Here is a 22,788-nt window from a genome sequence, read left to right as displayed (position 1 = left end):
CTGATCTATGTACACATATTTTAACATTTTTACTGCTTAACAACTACTTTTCTTACTTACTGTAAGTGTATAAGTGTAAAAAAATGGATTTAAAAATCATTTGCTGAAATAAAAAACCGTCAAAAAAATTCGGATTTTTGATGGTTTTGAATGCCTTCTAGCGTTCATATTAATATCCGTTCATAATTATGTCCGTTCATTTAATGTCCGTCCAAATTAGGTCCGATAAGGTATGAGCCGCTACTAATTACTATGCCAAGCTCAAAGCTGCTGTCTTAAACTTAAAGAGTAAAAAGCTAGAGTCATTACCACTCATGTATGCATACGTATTTTAAGCGTATCGGAAACAATAACAGCACAATGCGTTTAACAGCTGTCTAATAAGTTAAACACAATGTGTTTAATAATAATAGGTTTAGTTTGAAGTTTTTGAGTTTTGACGAACGCTGTTAGTAAATAATACCTCTGTAGACAGCCGACAAGCAAGATTCAACCGGGGACATAACACTTCATAGACGAAACTCAGTGTCGTCTTATTAACTCTCAGGGATAAAATTAATAAGTTTATTTGTTTGAAATAGTACGTCACTTCATCATATACTTTCGTTAGCCAATAATGCATGATATCCCTGTTGACCATATAATAGCATATTCCATTGTTTCTTTTTCCTGGTTTTCACTTGATAGACAATAATTTTAATCTTATTCAACTGTTGTTTCAAATAACTTGGCTTTACACCTTAATTTGTATTGAATTGGAGGTGGGAAAGCCAGACTAAGTAACGCGTCTGTCAAACAAAGACTACACACATCTTTCAATGATGATGCGATCGTACAAATTTAGGATGCCTTTCCCCAAAATTGTAAAGTCGGCAACAAGTTAATTAGTAAATACGTAAGTTTAAAGTATGTAGTTGTATCGAATGGTTTTACTTCTAGAAAGTGCATAATTTCTTTACGCTTCGAGTCGTCTCTTGCAAATTAAGTTTTTGAGGGTGAAATTCTAAAACATTCATCAACCCTTTGTACATAGTTACTTACAGTAGGGGAGAGCCAATGGCGACTGTTCACTGCCTTCATGGTTAATTTTTTAAAGAGAGGCTGTCCAGACCTAGGTGGCCCACGAAAGGATAGAATTAAGATTCTCTGCCTGCTTCTGGTGAGTGGGGTATGGCATTCCCGATGATGGATTAGTCTATGTAATAAGCGCCATGAGTTGGCACAGAATTTTTTGTCTCTGATTTTGATAAATTTGGTACCTACCAAAAGTCGCCTCTAAGTGTGAATAATGCAAATTCACCGTGTAGCAAAATAACGTCGAGCTATATGTGGGCCTCCTGTGCATTACAAGAATGTACAAAGGACGAAAAATGGGTAGGTAATTTATTGCTTAAAATGCCTATAACTCCTAAAATATTGAATATTTTGAAATAATTATAACAGTATCGTAATGAGCTTAGTCAGACGCAACTTTTGGTACCAAAATTATAATATTTGAAGCACCGAATTTTTCAAAAATTTGTTCAAAATTTCACACAAGGGGGGACCCTTGTGTTCAGATTGAAAAATTTTGAAAATAATTTTCCTTTAGTACTAAAAGTTTTGCCTAGATGAGCTGATTACGATGCCGTAATAATTATGTGATAATAACTGAAAATGTGAAAGTTATAGGCCAAAACTAAAAATTTGCGCGAAAAAAGCACGCGCGGCGAACAAGCGCCGTGTAGCATTTTTAGCGAAAATTGCTACACGGTGGATTTATTTTATTCACATTTTTAGACAAATTTTGGTACCAAATTTATTGAAATCGGAGAAAAAAACTTCTGTGCTCGCGCTTGGCGCTTATTACACTGACTAGATGCCGGAGTTAATAGCTATGGTGAGATGATAGAGGTGAAGTGTCAAGCGAAATATGCATGGGGGTGGGAGGGATGAGTCGTGATCGATGGGCATTTGATTTCAGATAGACAATAGAACCACAAAAATTTGAGAAAAACTTGTAAATTATAATTGAAATATCACAAATTTCACAATATAATCAACAACTTAAAACAGTTGGAATATTTATAAAAGCAAGAATGAATTCAATCAAAACAGTAGGATTCTATCTGCAGCTGCAAGACTCAACCACCATGTCTTCGTATACAGTAAGATGGAAGTCCCGTCCAACAGCTATAAGTACAGTAAGAGGTTTAGTTTGGTCTGATACACAGGAAGCTCCCTGTACCTCTCCTCCGACTCCGCTGTAGTACAGAATGTTCTGGATGAAGGCGTGGTTCGTCATTGGGGTCTCCTCGTGGTCAAGGTGGCACTCTCCTGAGCAGATGTGAGCATTGAACTCCATCGGAGCTACCACTGAGTTGAGGCCGATCTTATTGAAGTTGACCATCAGGTCCTGAACTTTACAGTGGGGAGATGCAGATCTTCGTTCCAAGTGGTGGGTCTCACCAAACATCTGTAGGAAGTGTCTTCTAGCTATCTTAGCTGACGGTTGAAGGATCTCCTGGTTCTTGTAAAGGAGGGTGAGATGAGGTTTCTCTTTTAGGTTTATTACTTTGTTAATTGGTAGGGTTGAAGTTACTTCTATACCGTGGGAACTCAGGAGAGTCCGCTCAGCTCTGATCACAATATCGAGAGTTTGTAGCGAGGAAACAAGCTTGTTTTTAATCTTCAGAGGCAGAGCTGTTGGTTTTAGTGATCGTGAGGAGACGTTGAACTTCTGCTCTGTTCCCAAGACTGTAATTACAAGAGTAGACATTTCTGTTGTGGGTTTGAGGTAAACTATCAGTTCTACGTCTTTAAGAGTCCCATGCTGCTGACTGTCTTCGGGAAGGGTGTAGGACAGACTAATCTTGTGTTTGGAAATCTTCGTGGAAGTAGCTTTGGTGCTGACTATTCTGTTGGATTCTGAGTTAGGGTTGTTGAGTAGGTCTTGAAGGTGTTTAGGAACTTTGGGATTGGTTGGAGTTGTTTTGAGAGAGTGGTGGTCGAACCCGAACCCTCTCTCGAATGTTTCACTGATCTCATTGCAGATTGTCGAGGACAAGATAGTAGCAAAGGTGAAAACTGACAGTAACATCGTGGTTGATAGATAATTGGTGCAAACTGAAGAGGTGTAAGAGAAACTGATAACATTTCAACGGTGAATCGTTATTTAAGCATAATACAAATTCGTCATAAGATCAAAGCCGAACAACGAAACTAGTTAGTCTGTCTGGCGTTGCGAGCAATTATTCGCTACTCTCTATCAAGGATTTATCTCAGATCGACTGACTAGAAACCGATTGAGGCAACAAAATGTCACACGACCCTGAATGGATTCAAATACCTCCCGTCATCTGATCTGGAGGTCACTGTCAGCTGAGCACAAGATATGAAGACTGAAGAGCTGGTGACAAGGGATGGCAAGCAATCACGTGACTGGATCAGCTGATAGGATAAACACTAACAGGTAGTTTCATATTGTTGAGATGGTAGGAACTAATTATGTGACGTTCACTGTTCAGATGGTTGATACGTAGTATGTATGTACTTGAACTTTGAAGTTTAACAAACATTATGAATTATCGATGGAAGCGAAATTGCGAGACCCTATTCTCGGACATTTTTCAGGCTTAACTATAGTTAGAGTTGTCAGTAAAATCAAGTCGTAAGCTTACAATCCAATTGGCTTATAAGTTGTTACTGCAGGGTGTCCCAAAGAAATTCTAATGACTCAAGAAAAGTTTGGGAACGCAGTTTATCATTAACAAATGTTCAAACCTCTAATTCATGAGAGGAGGGCGTAGCAGCCTCAGTATTTTCTTTTGTTGATCAATAATTAGCTCATTCTAATGCTATCGGCTTGTGTTTGGTCTTACATTTGTTTGAAAACCTCAGTTGATTCGAGCAATGACCAATGTATTGCGAGTGTTACGTGCTGATTGGGCACGTGCTGATTGGGCACCCTGTCAGTGGTTCTCGTGTACCCTGTCAGTCTGTCACTTGATCAGAGGTGTGGACCTGATCAACAGATCCTGCACATACGAATTTAATAGCTCCTGCAGCTGTTCACAGGGTAGATCACATTCGATTGGGTTTTGAGCATTTTTCGACGATTTAGTATAATTAGGCCGTAAATGTACCAAATATGCACCGCGGTGGGGTCCTGGACCCCTTCAAAAGTTTGGTTGTGGGTCCTAGTTTTCTGGTCATCTCAAAAACAGGTCCCGCAAATAATTAGGATGACCTGATAACATTAAAATGAACAATAAATTGGTCAACAAAAGAAAATGATGAATCTGCTACGTCCTCCTCTAATGAATTAGCAATCTTAAAATTTGTTCACGACCTTCGCAGGTCATACCCTACAACCCCTGTATAAACGATAATAAATGGCATCCTCAAACCGTACGTTTCTTGAGTAATATTAACGTTTCTTTGGGACACGCTGTAGTAATAATTTATAAGCCAGTTGGATTGATAGCTTACGAAATGATCTTACTGATAACTTTAACTATAGTTAAGCCTGAAGAATGATCTAGAGTGGGGTCTGGTGATTATGTTTCCATCGTACTTCACAATGTTTGTTTAACTTCAAAGTTTAAGCACACTTATGTACATACTACGTATCAACCATCTGAACAGTGAACGTCACATGATTATTTACTGCCATCTCAACAATATGAAACTACCTGTTTATCCTATCAGCTGATCCAGTCACGTGATTGCTTGCCATCCCTTGTTACCAGCTCTTCAGTCTTCATATCTTGTGCTCAGCTGACAGTGACCTCCAGATCAGATGACGGGAGGTATTTGAATCCATTCAGGGTCGTGTGACATTTTGTTGCCTCAATCGGTTTCTAGTCAGTCGATCTGAGATAAATCCTTGATAGAGAGTAGCGAATAATTGCTCGCAACGCCAGACAGACTAACTAGTTTCGTTGTTAGGCTTTGATCTTATGACGAATTTGTATTATGCTTAAATAACGATTCACCGTTGAAATGTTATCAGTTTCTCTTACACCTCTTCAGTTTGCACCAATTATCTATCAACCACGATGTTACTGTCAGTTTTCACATTTGCTACTATCTTGTCCTCGACAATCTGCAATGAGATCAGTGAAACATTCGAGAGAGGTTTCGGGTTCGACCACCACTCTCTCAAAACAACTCCAACCAATCCCAAAGTTCCTAAACACCTTCAAGACCTACTCAACAACCCTAACTCAGAATCCAACAGAATAGTCAGCACCAAAGCTACTTCCACGAAGATTTCCAAACACAAGATTAGTCTGTCCTACACCCTTCCCGAAGACAGTCAGCAGCATGGGACTCTTAAAGACGTAGAACTGATAGTTTACCTCAAACCCACAACAGAAATGTCTACTCTTGTAATTACGGTTTTGGGAACAGAGCAGAAGTTCAATGTATCCTCACGATCATTAAAACCAACAGCTCTGCCTCTGAACATTAAAAACAAGCTAGTTTCCTCGCTACAAACTCTCAATATTGTGATCAGAGCTGAGCGGACTCTCCTGAGTTCCCACGGGATAGAAGTAACTTCAACCCTACCAATTAACAAAGTAATAAACCTAAAAGAGAAACCTCATCTCACCCTCCTTTACAAGAACCAGGAGATCCTTCAACCCTCAGCTAAGATCGCTAGAAGACACTTCCTACAGATGTTTGGTGAGACCCACCACTTGGAACGAAGATCTGCATCTCCCCACTGTAAAGTTCAGGACCTGATGGTTAACTTCAATAAGATCGGCCTCAACTCAGTGGTAGCTCCGATGGAGTTCAATGCTCACATCTGCTCAGGAGAGTGCCACCTTGACCACGAGGAGACCCCAATGACAAACCACGCCTTCATCCAGAACATTCTCTACTATAGCGGAGTCGGAGGAGAGGTACAGGGAGCTTCCTGTGTATCAGACCAAACTAAACCTCTTACTGTACTCATAGCTGTTGGACGGGACTTCCATCTTACTGTATACGAAGACATGGTGGTCGAGTCTTGCAGTTGCAGATAGAATCCTGCTGTTTTGGTTGAATTCATTCTTGCTTTAGTTTATAAATATTCCAACTGTTTTAGGTTGACGATTATTTAGTAATTTAGTGATATTCAAATTATAATTTACAAGTATTTTCTCAAATTTGTATGATTTTTTGTCACTAGAGCGGCGTTTGAGAAAGGAGATAGGGTCATTCGAGCGAATACCATGGCCTATCGGGCGCCTATTGGGCGCCTATTGGGCGCATATCGGGCGCCTATCAGACGCCTGTCGGGCGCCTATCGGTCGCCTTGCCATGGTCAATACTACGGCACATTTGTTTGACCGTTTTTAGTTATTTTATTGGTCAATTACAACTTGAAGGTACGTGACACGATCAATTTTTGGACTCATTTTACTTGTATATTATAAATAAGAATGTATCGATTGTCACACAACATAAATGTATCATAAATTGTAGTACTATAAAATCGATTGTCCCACAACATAAAATATATTATAAATTGTACTATAAAATCATGTATTCTAATTAAATAATATCTCCAGAAAGGATGGCGTCCCTTTTCTTGCGAACTAATGCAGGCTTCTTCAGTTCCGCTTTACATCGCTCGAATAGGGATTCCTGATTCAGTCGCACGGCTTGATCGTCTCCCATCAGCCCAGCCACCACCTCGTCAAATCTTGAACGGTCCAGTATCATCAGCTCTCCATATCTTCTGCTTTCGCCTCCATGTTCTGTTAGCAACTTTTAGAAAGGTGTAGACTTCCTTCACCGTTCTAGGATGTCTTCTGTCCAGTACAGCTTCCCTCATTTGTCCGTAGAGTGCGAGGCAGGAATCCGGAGGGGACGTCCGGCTGTAGGGGGCGTGACCCCGGCGAGGTGGGCTGGCTAGAAGTGGTCGGCGGAGAGGGCTTCTTGAGCGTCGAGGAGTGCTGGCAGGAGGTCGGTGGAGAGGACTTCTTGACCGTTGAGAAGTAGGAGGATTAGGCGTCCTTCGCGGCTGAGACAGGGCAGGACCTGCTCCTCTGGATAGAGTTCTGTCAGAATTCGGATTCAAAGATGGTAGGTGGAGTTGGGGAAAGTGGAGGATTCTGACGTGTTTGGGGACAACACTATAATACATGTAAAATCAGTCCAAAAATTGATCGTGTCACGTACCTTCAAGTTGTAATTGACCGATAAAATAACTAAAAACGGTCAAACAAAATGTGCCGTAGTATTGGCCATGGCAAGGCGCCCGACACTCGACAGGCGTCTGATAGGCGCCCGATATGCGCCCAATAGGCGCCCGATAGGCCATGGTATTCGCTCGAATGACCGAATTAGTACGTGCAAGTTCACTGCACTGTGGATATCACATGACACTAATTGAGGTACTGGAAGTAAGATTTCCGAAGAAAGCTTTGAAATCGGAAAATAACCAAAATGTTTTATGTGTATAGTAAATTTTTAAATGAAAGCTTCCTGGATCCTTAATTTTAACTGTTTTGACTGAATTTTTGTCCAGTGACTAGTTAGTGAGTTCACCATTTGTGACACAAGTACATAATGTAGGACACATCAATGTCTTGTGAAGTTGTAAGCACAATATACAAGTAATCGTCATTAATATAATGGCCAGAGAATATCAAAAGCGTCACCGGCACAAACAAAGCGACCAAGATTTCTTAGTTATTATAGAGGTAGATGACGCCAGGATAAAAACAGCTACTGAAGAAACTGTAACAATTAACGTCAGATTTTCTTGCCATTTAAACTTCCATGGACATAAAGCTGGCCACGCGAAACATATCTTAATGATAAAACATACTACTTACAACTGTATACTGTGAAACAGAAGAGAAACGTATTCGATGAAGTAAGACGGAAGCAACACACATGTTTGATGTTGGAACTGTAACAATGATATTCTACACTCTACAGTCTCTATAGCTTTGTACAGGTACAAACGTTTGTATAGGTACAAACGTTCTTTAATGTTTAACAATTAACTAACTGCGATCCAACAGAACAAAGAAAGAACACACAGTCCTATAACCAATTACCAAAGGCATACCTGTAAGGCGATATGAAGGGTAGTTGAAATGTAATCTTATGATCGTCCCACGTCACTCCTTTTCAAGGTACATCCGGGGGGGGGGGGGGGGGGGGGGGGGGAGGGAAGCCAATGCTCCAATGGCATAAAATGATCTTGTTCTGTGTTCACCTATTCTACGCGCACTGGTTTCAAATTTAAGTTTAATTTAATATGGGGTTTATTCACAATACATTCAATATAATGTTCTGTGATTAGTACTGCAAATAGTAAACTGTTGAATCGATTCACGTGGAGGGTGAGTTGTACCAACAGGTACCACCAATACTACGCGCTATACAGTACACGTAAGGACACCGTGTAATAAGAAATGTAACCTCATTTATTTACTGAGCAAATTCTATGGAACGTTTGCACAATAGCCTTAATTCTTAGGAATTACTCATAACCTGCGTGAGAAGTGGCACTTACACTGTATCCATCACATTGCCCATATAAATAGTATTATTTGCCATTTTCTCAAGCCTTATCCGGCTAAGTTCAAGGCTATTAGATCTCCACTATGCAGATCGGTTATGACATCGTTGAATGTGAACTGCATTCCAACGTATCCTGGCAGTCAGTTACAGTTAGATTTCACACTGGTTAATGCAAATTTAATTCTTGCTTCAGTCAATCCAAGATTATTTGCTTCTGTCTGATTCAATTATTCAAATTAATTACCCATAGAGCGCCTAAAACTCAACATTTTACTTTGCGCGGCCTCCGAATATATCTTTCTGTAGACCGTCCACCAGAAGATGTTTTCCACCGGAGAATGCTTTCCTTATAACAGTGGTGTTCCCACCTACGAGTGAAAACTGAGAGGTTGCGCGGTGTATTACACAGATACATGTCATATATTTGGTTTGGTAAATTATGGTTACTGCAAACTAGATAATAGCTGAAATTGAATGATTACACGTATTGATTTGAAGTTTAACTAAACAGGTAACGAACACCAATACAGCCTATGCAGTACCTAATCTGGTTTCATGGTACACCGTAGTAACTAACTGAAAGTGTACAATTTAGGAATGAGGTTCTGAGCCAATTTCTTTATTGAAAGTTTGAAAAAATAGCCTCTTAAATTACTGTAGAAATAACTCATTAATACTAAAGGCACATTAACACTGTATTCTCATCACATTGCTCCCATTATAAACTTCAGAAATTCTCGCCATATTTCAAGAGGAAACAGCTTATCACGGGTACAAGGTTTACAAGGTAATTAGATCTAAATATTGCAGAAAGGTTAATGCTTACGTGGTGGAATGGTTGAGCTCAATTCCCGAACGTAATCCTGGCGAGTTCAGATTACGTCGGAGGAGATTGATTTCACCTTTTCACTGTTTTGGCAATTATGTATAACTTTACTACAGTAATCAGCAGAGCACTTTAATAATATACTGTTCGTTACCTGTTCATTAAAGGTACATTTTCAATCAATATGTGTAATCATTTTATTTCAGCTGTTATCTGGTTTGCAGGAACAATTTATTAATTTAACGAAACAAACATTTCCCGATAACTCCGTTTACCATTCGACATGTCTCTGTTTGAACTATGCCTTCTCCGGACAAGGCCTTTTACGGGCAGTTTTTTCCGAACAGTATAATTTATCGGTGATAATTTCCGCATGCACCTAACTTTTTCGCTATTTTGGATCCGATCTTGGCGACAAAATTTACAATTCTGAGAATAAATCTTGAGCGACACTTGCGCAACATTCTTACAATTTCGCTAGAACACCTCCTCACCATCCAACAGATGTTCTCTAAAAAGTTTAGCAGAAGTGTATACAAATGCGGACAAATTGGACGTTTATTATTCTGAAAGGAGCCTAAAACTTTTGCCGCGTTTCGAGTCAGCTGCCGCACCTTAAATTAATTTAATTACCCCAATTATCAAATTAGCTAATTGCCAATTAACTAATTCTCCCCACCAAACTCTTCTTCATGTTAAGCAACACATAGCATAATAAATTCCATCTCTATATTATCATCAAACCAGTTATTTTGATATCATTCATGATAAGTTTAGTTTGAGCATACGAAATTACAAACAGGATATTATCATGAAATAAATTACAATAATATGTGATATTCTGTTATACTGTAATACTACAGCAATACTCTGAACTAATTAATTAATGTCATCTGGTAATCACAGCCGGCCATTATCGTTATCAAATCACACACGAATCATAATAATATGTACATTCTAATTACATTTAAAAAACAATTTATTCAAAATAATCTGCAGTCCTTCCAAGCTCACCAAGCATCAAATCTAACTTTCCTATCTTAATATATAAATTACAATCGCATTGATTTCGTCACAAATATATTATAACCTTAATAAACACATATTTCTACTTTGCAGTCATGGTAACTAGTAATATGTATCACATTCTGTATGTATCACACATTTTCGGAGAAGATAAGATGAGTTACCATGGCAACACTGGAGGTCCATTAGAGTAAACAGGGGTATCATCCCAACCCCGTATATTGTTGGGGTGCAAGTATCTGCTCTTGTTGTAGTCTATCCTCCACCTAAATAAATGATAATTAATTAACTTAAATTACAATCAAATAACTGTAATAGGGGCGATAGTGAAAATCTAAAATATCCGGAATAAATGATAAATAATCCCTAGTATATGAGCCTGTATCCCCTTCCTATTTCACACTAATTGTATGCGGCGTGAGGTATAGTGTTTAAACTTCTTCAAACCTTGTTTTAATATTGTTAAGGACGGTTTTCATCTCCTCCCTATCTTCCTGCCTCTTCTTTACTTTCTCCCGGCTCTCAGCTCGCTTACTTTGATTCTTCTGTTTTAACCACCTGAAATTGTGCTTAATAATGTAGCTGTACAATGTACAATGTACAGTGTACAACATGTACAATGTACAGTGTACAATGTATAATGTACAGTGTACAGTGTACAATGTACAATGTACAGTGTATAATATAGCTGTACAGGGTCACACAGAAAAATAATTCCGACCCTGACTTAAAATCAGAGCGCACAATATCTGCCAAATGATGAAGGGGAAAGGGGGGGGGGGGGGAGGGGGAAAGGGGGGGGGGGGAAGGGGGGGTGGGAAAGGGGGGGGGGGAGGGGGGGGAAGGGGGGGGGGGGAAGGGGGGGGGGGGAAAGGGGGGGGGGGACGAACCTCTCATAAGCGAGCTCACTCTCAGAGTAATCTACAGACAGAAGCTCTGAAGTTATTATCTGAGCTCGCAACTTGTCCACTTCTTTCTGCTGTGCGCGTTGTCGTGTCTTGTTCTCTAACCACGCATCAAACGGTCCTGGAAAGTGGGAATGAAGTTAGAAATGGTGATGTGAGCGTGAAATGTAAGCTTAAGTTCCTAAGGTAGCACCATAACAGAACAGCAATTTGTGAAAAATCAAGAAGTGATAGGAATTTGAAACTTGGTATGCACAAATTCCATACCAATTGACACTATGTGATGAAGAGATTTTAGCAACTGATTTTTCATAAAAATGGTTTATTATTTTTCGAAAGAACCTCATTTTATGTGGTACACTCTTGACTCTGTATAAAGGTATAATTTGTTTCAAGGATCTAACGAAAAGGCTAATACACCAGATTTCACATGAATATTGCAGCCGCTAGGATATGATTATACCATCGGTAACCTTCCAATCTCTTCGATCATACTTCTTCTATAGGATTATTATAATATGGTAGGAATTCGAGAGGTTAAACCCATCCTTCGATCAACAAAAAGGCGAACCTGGTTTTTCGACAATCTGCTTGTGATTGTTTGAACCATTCTTCTCGTATTCTTCTTTCTTGCGAGTTTCGCGTTTCCTGGAAAATAAAGGACTACTTAGTATAAGTACGTGCAAATTCTATCTACTTTACAATGATCCAGGATATACGGTATTACTTTTGTTTCAGAGCAATCTTTAAAAAGACGTACGATTCATTAGATGAATGGGTTGAAATTTTGGAAGAGACGGACGGTTCAGGCATATCGGAAACTCTTCCAGAAAAAACAAATTAGTCACTCTCAACAGAAATGTGGTCGCAACGATCACTCGTTAAATTGCAGCATAAACGAAAAGCAACTTGACAAAAACTTCGATTTAACAAGTTCGATTATAAAAGTGTCGCTAGGCGGAGGCCTGTAATTTGCAGTGCGCATCAAGCTGTTACGTAACAAAAGAGCATGCGATGTGGGGGCCAAGTGTTTAAAGTTACATGCGTAACACAACATCATTTGTAACTTCCACTGTGGCACACTTTTTAAGTGGACCGAGATGCGTGGGAAATCTGCTGATAAGCTAACATGGAACAAGTACTTCCGACTTCTGATAATGAATTTTTCATAGCCAAACATATCATATAATATGAGATTTCATTAAATTCATTTCATTAAATTCATTGTTTTTCATAATTTCGTTTTCAAAACACTAACTTTCTGACGAGCTCTTTGTCTTTTTGCTTCTTCCAATGTTCAAAAGCCACATCTGCCATTTCTCGTCGTTGAATGGCTTCTTGATCGATTTGATGAGGTTTCCTTATGACTTTACTTGAAGCTGGACGTGCAGACATGGGTCGTTTGGGTTGCCTGACAAACAGTGATGATCAGTTAAGTATAAATTTACATCTCTGTTTAATTCTGAAAACGATGACTATTTCAAGCAGGTGGGAGGGGGGTTCCACGTGAGAAAAGTGAGATTTATCAATTCAAACTATAATCATTTTAACTATACTATATTTTATAAACTAGTTTTATCTGGCCAGCATGGAGCAAACCTAGCTAATTTATTTTTTCCTTTTTGTGACGAAATATAAATATAACTATCCAGGACATTCGAAATTTAGTCTTGGTTTTCCGACTATATTGACAGGTAGGCCCGGTGACCGATTATTGCAAAACCTTCTATTCTGACTCACACATAAATCATATCACACCACCCGATTAGAGACGATTAATTGATGATGAAGTAATCCATGTTCTTCAGTTGAAAAAGAGACTACGAGACTATGAAGTACCTCCCTCAGGTAGGTCAGTGAAGCAGGGGATCTTTGCTGGCAAAGCTTAACAACTTAACAAGAAATGCGGCCGCTTTTTTTTGTGGATGGCCGCTCAATTTCCCGATCCTTGATGGCGTTTTTTATCATATTTTATACAACCTGGGGACCCCAGTTTTTACTGTTTATTATGCATGCAGATATGGCGGAGTGACAGGCCGAGCGCCGCCAAGTTAATATAATTCCATATTAAATCTGAAAATCGTGTATTTTTCTATGTAACCATATGTTTATTGTTTATGCAACCTGACACCCGACACGGATCTGTGCAAAATAGTAATAGTAACTCGAAACAATAATAGTATGCTATCAATTAGTGCCTAGTGGGATATGTACATGGTGAAATTAACAATGTACTTGGTCAGTTCAGCGCCGCGCGCCAACAATTATTTAATTCAGATTATTGCGCAAAATAACTTTGCACAGGTAGTCACGTGGGCGATAACAGTGTGGCGAGGGCACGTATGTACGCACGCTCGCACGCACGGTCGCAAAGCTACCATATCAAAAAAAACCTCGTTCGCTAACCCTTGTCCTTGACTCTTTTGTGCCTTCGGCACTTTGAGTCATGGATCGGGGAAAAATTCAATCAATTTTCTGTGGCCTGCTCGAGCTGCTAATGGGTACAATGAGGCAGAACATTGTTGAGGTACAGCATTCTGTTTCAATACATTGTGGATAAATTCCAAAAAGGAATGTTTTTTACTGGTAAAATAGAATGGAATGAGCTGTGTTAATGGGTACAATGAGGCAGAACATTGTTGAGGTACAGCATTCGGTTTCAACACACTGTGGATAAATTCCAAAAAGGAATGGTTTTTAATGATGAAATAGAATGGATTGAGCTGTGTCTCTCATTATTTCATTGCTCCAGTTCACTAACATTTAATTCTTTTGCCTTGAGCAACTAGGACGATATACCAGTAGATACTTGTTTTGTCACGAAGTCTTTCCAGACTGTACCCATAATTAGATACATCTGGCTATCCTCTTTTCTATAATCTAAGTATCTTCAACATCACACTAAAGCCCGACAGTTTTCATTTGATACTGATGTTGTAGACTCCCCTAGTATCATCGTTTTATCAAATACATACCATGTGTCAATTATTGACACTATTATAGAGCAATACTGATTCAGTTTGTCATAAATATTTCTACCCGGCGGATACTTGATCTGAATATTGGTATAGGTACCACCTTTCTTTCAAATCCATGGTATTAATATCATGAATACAGATTACAGGGAACTAAAATAATGGTGCAGGTGATGAAGATTGCGATACTTTTACTACTTGTAACTGTGTGTTCTGGTAGGTCATTGCAAATATTTCCTTTACAATATGTTTAATGTTTACACTTAGTAATTTCCAAAACAGCTATCTCCTTATTGTTGCATCATGTTGAACCCTTTTACTGAATTTTAAGATTTCGTATGTTAATTCTATGTTTAGCAAAGTTTAAAATTTCCTTAATATGAAATGGTTAATTTTCCAGGTTATGGTAAATACTCCCAACCCTGCACGAATGTACAGACAGTAGAATGGTGCCAGAACTATAAGACAGATTATGGGGCCGAGTGTAAGACTTCATACCCTTTGAAAACGAATTGCAAGCTGTTCTGTAACATGAAATGCTAACGCAATATCTCAATTTCCACTTGTTATTGAGAGAACCTCCTCGCACATCTGCACATTGTGTTGTTTGCTGATGGCATATTCATTTACTGGCTACATTATTTTCAAATCGAGGGGATAGAAACTTGTTACTATCTGTTTTAGTCGCGTCATGGTGAAAAATAGATTTCTTTATTCATAGATTGAATTTTTCAAAATTTTTCGAAATTAGTCTGTAAATTTAAACTACTTTAATGTAATCTGCAAGAAAGTGTGTTTCTTATTTGTTTAAATTAAATACAATGTAATCAAAGATAAAGTAATCCAATTTAATTTGATAGTACCTTAATGCCAATAAATTTGGTTACAAAAAATATGTTGGTTACCATAATTTTAGTTACAAATTTCGCAAATTTTTAGTCTACACCAATAATTTTAGTCACATTTTTCGACTTTTCGAGACCATTTTAAATTTCATTTATTTGATTTTTCCATTATTTAGCTAGATGTTTTTTCGATTTCGCACAAGAATATTCTCGATCTGGGAAAATTCTAACGACATCAGTTATATTACATATCATAACATCACATTTCTTATTTCATGCAGTAGGATCCTTTGTACAGTTTGCGATATTTAACAGTTTAACGGTTTATTATAACATATAGCAGTGGTTTAAAGGCTACATTTTTAGAAGGGTTGGTTTCACATAATTACTTCAACTATATGCAGATACTGCCTGATGGGAAAAGGAAGTAAGCTAATGTGAAAGCATTTAAAGAGCAGTGGATTACACGTGTAATAGTCAAAGTAGTTCAGCAGTAGGAACGGTAATGTCATTATATTAACTATAAACAATGTAAGCTCAATAATATTCATGTCATATATACATGCTCTACTGAAATTTTAGTCTGCTTTTAAATTAGTCGCCGAAAACTTTAGTCTCAATAAATTTGGTTAACGACAATTTTAGTCAAAATTTTGACTAAATTTATCGTAGACTAAATTGGGCGTTCTTAAGGTAATAATATGTCCTTTTTTATCGCGACTCAAGTTTTAGCTGTTTTAAAGCTGATGCCTATCAGTTCTCTTGCCCATTTGACCAAAATTTAGGAACAAATGGAGATGGCCGCATGTGGTTGCCCACCTTTTAAGTGAAACAATTGAGAGGTCAAAAAGATTCCTAACTTGGTTGCTTAGAATCTCACTTTCCTCAGGTGGACCCCCTTTGGAAAAGTGGAAACTCGTTATTATCAATAATTCGAGCTGCAATTCTGATGGGTGAAACCTGTTAAAATCATGCTCTATAGACTACAAGTACAAATTAAATCACTTACCTTTTGGGGGTCGATGTTCGCTCGTACTGTTTGTACTGTTTAGTGTGTAATAAAGGCTGGGAGGAGGATCTGAGAGACTGGACTGACGCAGGCCGAGGGGTCTGCTCCAACGAGGTTGCACGTGTTAAAGCTACATTTTCTTCAGGCTGCGATGTTGCACGTGTGACCTCCTGTTTAGGAGATGGTGACTGCTCACTTGAAGCTTCGCCGTCTGATGTGGATGTCAACTGTTCTGGTGAGGCCTCTCTTTCGATTTCTTCTTTTTCTTCTTCATTTTCTTCCTTCGAGTCGGATTCAACCTGAATAAGATGCACCGATTAAACAAAATAAAGGAAGCGAGATGACGTCAAAATAATAATAATAAATTGAATTATAAACACTGCTTTTAAGTTGAAAAACTTTTACTCAGCTGTGTGAGAAAAACTACAAAAGAACAAAAAGATAAGTGCCACAAAAACTCTATCCTAAATTAACAGCCTTCCCGGTAATACACGATATAATAATAAAACTCAGTAACCTAGAGTCTCGAGTTCATGAGTCATGTCCATTAGGAACGATTAGGAACGATAAAATCTTTAAACAGTAATTGAATGTACTGAATATTAAAACAACTCGATGAAACATAATATGAACTGTAGGAACAGGGAACTCACTGTCTCGGGAGTGATAAGATGATTCCTGTCTACCAACTCATATGTACCACCGATCTCAACTAGAACCTGTTCTTCCATTTTCTATAAGACAAATATTAGGAGATAATATACTTTATCAGTAATTTGAGAAGATTTCAAATTAGAAGCTTCAATTTGGGACGATTTTTGAGGAGATACCGAGAAAAGCATAGCTTTTCCCATGATTGACATCAACTTGAGAGGCGAGTCTAAGAGTAAAAAGGTATTAATGTCCGAAATTTCAATTGCAAACACGAAATTACAGTCTAGTTTAAATAGGGGGCCGGGGGGGGGGGGGGGGGGGGGGGGCGGGTCATGAGTATTTTTGAGAATTGTTGAATCTGAGAATTTTACCATTTTCGCAGGGAATACTCAAAAATGTCTCAAAAATTATTTTTGAATCTGAGAAATTCATTATGGATTTCTTATTTTCTCAAAAATTGCCCACCCAAAAATAGTGATATACAAAATCATTCTTCTGATCATATCAGTGCAATGTGGTCCAAAAATACTCAAAATCAATTTTTGAGAATGAGTTTTCGCCTCTCTCCCCCCCCCCCCCCCCCCCCCCCTCCATGTTATGTCATGTTATGTCATGTAAGTTTCAATTTAAACTAATAAATAAATAAACGTATCCATCAAACAAAGCAGCGATTGAAAAATGATGCTTAAAGATTTACGAAAAATGTCAAATAACCAAGATATTCCACGAAATATAATCATGTAAAGAAAATCAAGAAAACACTTTAATTGGCGAATACAAAAGATGTACAAGAATGAAGAAGTATTTTATGTATTGCACAATTAATTTTCTTGTTACTTTAAAGAATGTGCCTCGTAAAATAAGCACACAATATCAGCACAATAATTAATACATCACAAAATCCCAAATAAATAATAATACAGATAAATATTATTAACAACGTTCAAATTTTAAAAATAAATATGTTATTGTAAGGAAATTAAATTGTCTGTAAATTGTTATAAGCATCTTATTAACATTGCCTTACCTCATATACTTTATAACATGCAGCAAATAAATAAGACTTTATAATTCCCCTGCTCTTCGCTATAAATCATCACGAGAGTCGTGAGGATTACTTAATCTAAACATTCCAGTAGGGTCAGGTAGAAAATACTCTTCCCACAAATTGAACGAGTTTTTACATTTCCACGGTCTCTGAAACCCCCAATCTATCACTTTAGCTCCTTCTAACACAGCAGGAGCAGGGGGACCGTGACCATGGTTACACTCAGTATTACCAAGGTTACAAACATTCCACACATTCCCTAAATCACGTGACTGGTTCCAAAAATTGAGGAGAAGCGGAGCAAAACTAGCTGCCTCACTGGAAACCAAATGATCTACATTGCTCAGAACATGCCACAGGGTGACAGAGAGTTGAGATTCAGTCTCCCCAGAAAACCACTCATCAAGGTCAGCTACAATGACACCTGGAGAAAAGATGCACTGATCACCCGGGACCCCGTAATGTTCCAAGAGGGGTGGCTTAAAGAAGTCTTTAAAACGAGAAGAGGGTGATAGGTAAGACCCTGTACAAGTATTGATAACTGCAACAGAGCTACCCTTCATATCCACATTGAACAATTCAGCGATGTCTCCCTTGATTAGCACGTGATTACTGAGAACCACCACCCGGTGTTCCCTAGGAAGCAGGGTATTTAACAGCAACACTGCAGTTCTTCTCTTGGACTTAACACCACCTAATGGCACCATCTGATCAGGTCCCCTATTATCGGGCCCCAACTCTCTCATCTCCTTTTTCATTGTTTCCTCGTACGACTGTTTCTTTTTCTGGTAATCTTCCATGAAGTAAGAATCCGCTCCCTCCCCGGTTCTATCATTAAATGGTGTGATAACATAATCTGCTGATCTCAGATCACTGCCTTCTATCCAGTTTTTTAGATGGTTAACCTGAATTTGATCAACATCGTCGTTATGGTATAGGACTATCGTGAATTTAATCTTTTGTTTTGTATGCTTTAAAACTGAGTTCATCACAGCTACAGTCCCCGCAAAATCTTGAACAAGCGTGGGTATGAGAACTTGAACGGCCCTGGTTATGAGGTCCATCCCCAGAGTATTCCTAATCTCCTTACAATGCACCACAGCACACTCAACCCTCCCAAAGGAGCAGTAGCACTCCGCACAAGTCAGCACGAACACCTCCCCCTCTTTATACACTACTCCCTCGTGTAAACACTCCTCCCCGAACCTATCACTGATGTAAGGGAGAAGCTCAGTTTCTGGAGGGGTATCCAGGAGGGTGCAGTAGAAGTAGATCAAAACTGCAACTACCGTTCCAATTGATAGCAGGGTGCGGTATATGAACTTCATTGGCAGCTGGCTTTTTTACATTGCTGAAATGGGATCACTTGGTGATGATTTTATATTATGTAGATATTAGTTGCAAAAGATACACCAGTGCGAGTGGTTACAGTCTCAGAGATCAATCGGTATTGTGCTAATTACAACACTACAAATGTATTACATTTATTGAGGACGTTACAGAAGGAATCACCTAAATGTAGTCCGAGAAGTCCTTTCTCTACTCACGTCCTAAGATGGCGTTTCTCTTGTCTCACAAGGAAAATCCAGGGTATAGTTTGGGCACGCTACTGAATAAAACACAAACAAACCCCTGAAGAAATATTTACTGGCAACATAACACGGACAGCTTGAACTGACAAAACATCACTAAGATAACGCTTTAAATAAACAAAACAAGTACAAACATCACTAAGATAACGCTTTAAATAAACAAAACAAGTACAAACATCACTAAGATAACGCTTTAAATAAACAAAACAAGTACAAACATCACTAATATAACGCTTTAAATAAACAAAACAAGTACAAACATCACTAAGATAACGCTTTAAATAAACAAAACAAGTACAAACATCACTAAGATAACGCTTTAAATAAACAAAACAAGTACAATAATCACAAAACATCACTAAGATAACGCTTTAAATAAACAAAACAAGTACAATAATCAGATACATGATGCAGCGCCGGAAAAACTAACACATGATACGTGAGCCGTATCAAGCAGCGTACAACTTTATCTGTCAGCTCACAGATAATGCTCTCCTCACAAGCACAGACAATGAGTCACGTGACACAGACAATGAGTCACGTGACCTGGACAGTTTCCAGATCCTGACATGTAACATGCACAGTAAATTACTAGCTGACTTGAAGTAAAGATATTGTTAAAACATATTGTATCAAGTTAACAAATACACAATGGATTATAGACATACCACAATTATCTTCTGTTATTTATATTATCTGGGCGGGACACGGAAAAATAAATTATTAAGATACTTGAGTATTAAGTTGTATAAAATTATTCAAAATACAGTCTTTAAAAAAGTTTCTCTTAAAAGCTTAAAATCGAACACATCTATTTCTTCCTGAATTTCTTAAATTTAGCGTATTTACTTTTAGCACCTGTTACCTTCTCGTCAGGCTTATTTTTACTCTCAACTTGATTAAAAAATTCGAACAAGGCCCTGCCTTCTTCTTTATTTTCTAAAACTTCTGATAACGTCTCTTTAGAAGCAGCAGAAACCTCTAACAAACTCTGAAACTTTCTCGCCAACAAAAAATAATTCTTAGATGTGATCCCGGGAAGCTGCAACAAGGAGTTAACTGCAGAGTGGTTAAACTCACTGGTGGTGATGCTGGATTCTTTAGATATGCCCTCAATGGTAGCCACATCCGGATCATCCTTACCTTTCTTTAGCTCATGGAAAATGTTAGCAGTAGTGTACTCAGACTGACTCCAGATCATCCTGAGTTTGGGAAAGTGGAGGGTGATGAGTGTTAGCTGGGTCTGAAGGGAGGTTGTAACCACAGAGTCTGATACACTGGAGTAGTTTTGTAGAGAGAAACCGTTAGCTTCGTCAAACTCTATCAGCAACATGGGGTGTTTGTATGTGTTACACATGGACTGACATTGTTGGAACAATCTTCCACTTGATAGCGAGCCAATCAGATCCATTATACTCTTTCTTTCGATGCAAATATCAGGAGTCAGAATATAATCACCAATCTCGATAGTCTTAGGGACCAGATCAATACCTGATTTGTGGAGAATTGAAGGAAGAGAACTCCTAAAATCCCTCATATCAACAATAACTTTAGGGAAGGATTTCACCTTGTTCTGCCTTGAGTCCTGACTCTCCAAATCCTTGAACTTGAGGCCTTGTTTACCCCTCTCTAGCATAGCATTAGTTCCCTCTTTACCGTCCTGGTCAGTGTAGACTGTCATGTTTCCCTTCATCATGATCAGCTGTTCAAACGCTTTCTTCTCTTCTGATAATTGGGTTAGGTAACGTTGTTCCTCTATTGAGTTATCATAAACCAGGAAGTATATCCTGAGAGGTTTCCCTGGCCTTCTACAACGAAACATTTCAAGAGATCGGACCATGAACAGATCAGGATCGTAGAGGATCACATAGGTAGGATTTAAAGAGTTCAGATGTTCGTTTATCATGGTGTACCTGTTTTCAACCAAGAAGTAAATGTTATGACTGGCCTCAAGTCCCTGCTCTTGCTCATTAGTTTCTTCAGTCTCTACTCCCTGGTGTTTCTGTGTGCTGAGAAGTTCCTCTGCTAACGTTGAGACTTCGCCATACTTAATGAATCTGACAATTTGCCTCGCAGTAGCATTGCTGGAAACACAGAAAAGAGTGTTTTTAGAGGCTTGACCTTTATTTTCTGATTTGATCTCTGCCAGAATCTCTTGGATGGCCTCCCATTTGGGTGATAGCTCTATCTTTTCTGCATCCCTTTGCTCAACTCGTTGCTTGCTCAATGAGAGAAGTCTACCGAACGCTTCAGTGAACATCCACAAACACACCCTACTGCTTCTAGACGCTCCAGTGGGTTTAAGTTTGTGAACAACCTCGTAGAACCTGACTGCCGAACACTGTAATAACTGGTTGTTTAGCCTAGAGATGGTCTTTATGTCCTCAACAAGTTGCTTAGTGTTCGAACCAAGGTGAGACCACATCGGATTCAACACTTTTTTTAGTGATCGGAAATAATCCTTAGCAACAGCATTTTCTACAACAAAGAAATCAGAGTCTAACGAGGGAATGTGCTTCTTGACTTCCTTCATACAGAAATGTAACAAATCTATGATGCAAATCTGCAGGTTTTTCATGATATCCGTTAAAGGAATGTGAAGTTCAATCACCTCACACTTGTGCTTATCAATACACTCTGAGATATTGGCGTGAAATCTAGGCCAAAGATGAATTCTTGGAAGAAACAGATGCCTCATACATTTCTCAGCCTGGTTAAATTTATTGAGCTGAATAGGACTGGAGGAGAAAGCTTTTAAGAATCCAGTTTTATTATCTGTTCGGAAGAGTCTAGTTATAAAGGACTCTATTGAAGTGTCTCTGACATAGTGTGCGTTAAAGAAGATAATCCCCGTGATAAGATCAACGGGAATCCTCTTACACAACAGATCAATCACAAGAATTCGTTTAGATATGAACTGAACCCCACCCTGAAGATAATGATCCATCCTCTTCTCAACATGAAGTTCAGACGTCACCTTCTTCGGAGGAACCACAGTGCTTTCACTGATGGTGAGTTTCTCCAGTAACCATTCCTCAAGCACATCCTCACAGTCCACCACCAGGACCAGAGTGCCGGGGTTGGAGAAACTGTCCAGGTATGAGAGCAGGATGTTGTGGTAGAGTATACCTTCAGCTAGAACCACCAAACAGTCCTCTGTGAGTAGGTCCATTAGGGCCTGTTTCTCGTAGGAGAGCAGAGTTGGTTTGTTTTCTGACATCTTGTACCTACCTGCTGTTCTGTAGTGTTGTTAGGTGTTGTTAGGTGTTGTTAGGTGTGGTTAGGTGTGGTTAGGTGTTGTTAGGTGTGGTTAGGTGTTGTTAGGTGTGGTTGGGACATGGAAGCAAGTCTGCTGAGAACAGATCAGTTGAAATTATTTTCATCGAAATTCCGTAAC

General features: G+C 38.8%; 5 protein-coding genes across 5 annotated transcripts; 1 reads left to right on the top strand and 4 right to left on the bottom strand.

Annotated features, from left to right (window-relative positions):
• Positions 1-2,104: 2,104 nt before the first annotated feature.
• On the bottom strand, positions 2,105-3,079 carry LOC134813131 (bone morphogenetic protein 4-like). The gene has a single exon (XM_063820817.1). The coding sequence runs from the start codon at positions 3,077-3,079 to the stop codon at positions 2,105-2,107; it is 975 nt and encodes a 324-aa protein (XP_063676887.1).
• A 1,960-nt stretch (positions 3,080-5,039) lies between these two features.
• LOC134813130 (bone morphogenetic protein 4-like) lies at positions 5,040-6,014 on the top strand. Its single transcript, XM_063820816.1, has one exon. The coding sequence runs from the start codon at positions 5,040-5,042 to the stop codon at positions 6,012-6,014; it is 975 nt and encodes a 324-aa protein (XP_063676886.1).
• Positions 6,015-10,143: 4,129 nt separating this feature from the next.
• LOC134812929 (chromatin assembly factor 1 subunit A-like) lies at positions 10,144-16,828 on the bottom strand. The gene is made up of 7 exons (XM_063820538.1): positions 16,751-16,828; positions 16,098-16,396; positions 12,527-12,679; positions 11,840-11,916; positions 11,254-11,389; positions 10,811-10,921; positions 10,144-10,629 (listed from the first exon to the last, which is right to left on the bottom strand). The coding sequence occupies exons 1-7, from the start codon at positions 16,826-16,828 to the stop codon at positions 10,524-10,526; spliced, it is 960 nt and encodes a 319-aa protein (XP_063676608.1). The 3' UTR covers positions 10,144-10,523.
• A 543-nt stretch (positions 16,829-17,371) lies between these two features.
• Positions 17,372-19,151, bottom strand: LOC134812928 (glycosyltransferase 8 domain-containing protein 1-like). The gene has a single exon (XM_063820537.1). It carries the CDS (start codon positions 19,125-19,127, stop codon positions 17,838-17,840), a length of 1,290 nt encoding a protein of 429 aa, XP_063676607.1. The 5' UTR covers positions 19,128-19,151; the 3' UTR covers positions 17,372-17,837.
• Positions 19,152-19,246: 95 nt separating this feature from the next.
• LOC134812771 (DNA repair endonuclease XPF-like) lies at positions 19,247-22,736 on the bottom strand. Its single transcript, XM_063820334.1, has one exon. The coding sequence runs from the start codon at positions 22,609-22,611 to the stop codon at positions 20,203-20,205; it is 2,409 nt and encodes an 802-aa protein (XP_063676404.1). The 5' UTR covers positions 22,612-22,736; the 3' UTR covers positions 19,247-20,202.
• Between the last annotated feature and the right edge of the window lie 52 nt (positions 22,737-22,788).

This window comes from Bolinopsis microptera, chromosome 3 (genome assembly GCF_026151205.1).
Source record: "Bolinopsis microptera isolate Bmic1 chromosome 3, MBARI_Bmic_1.0, whole genome shotgun sequence".
Classification (NCBI taxonomy): Eukaryota; Metazoa; Ctenophora; class Tentaculata; order Lobata; family Bolinopsidae; genus Bolinopsis; species Bolinopsis microptera.
This window is presented reverse-complemented; position numbering and strand designations above follow the sequence as displayed.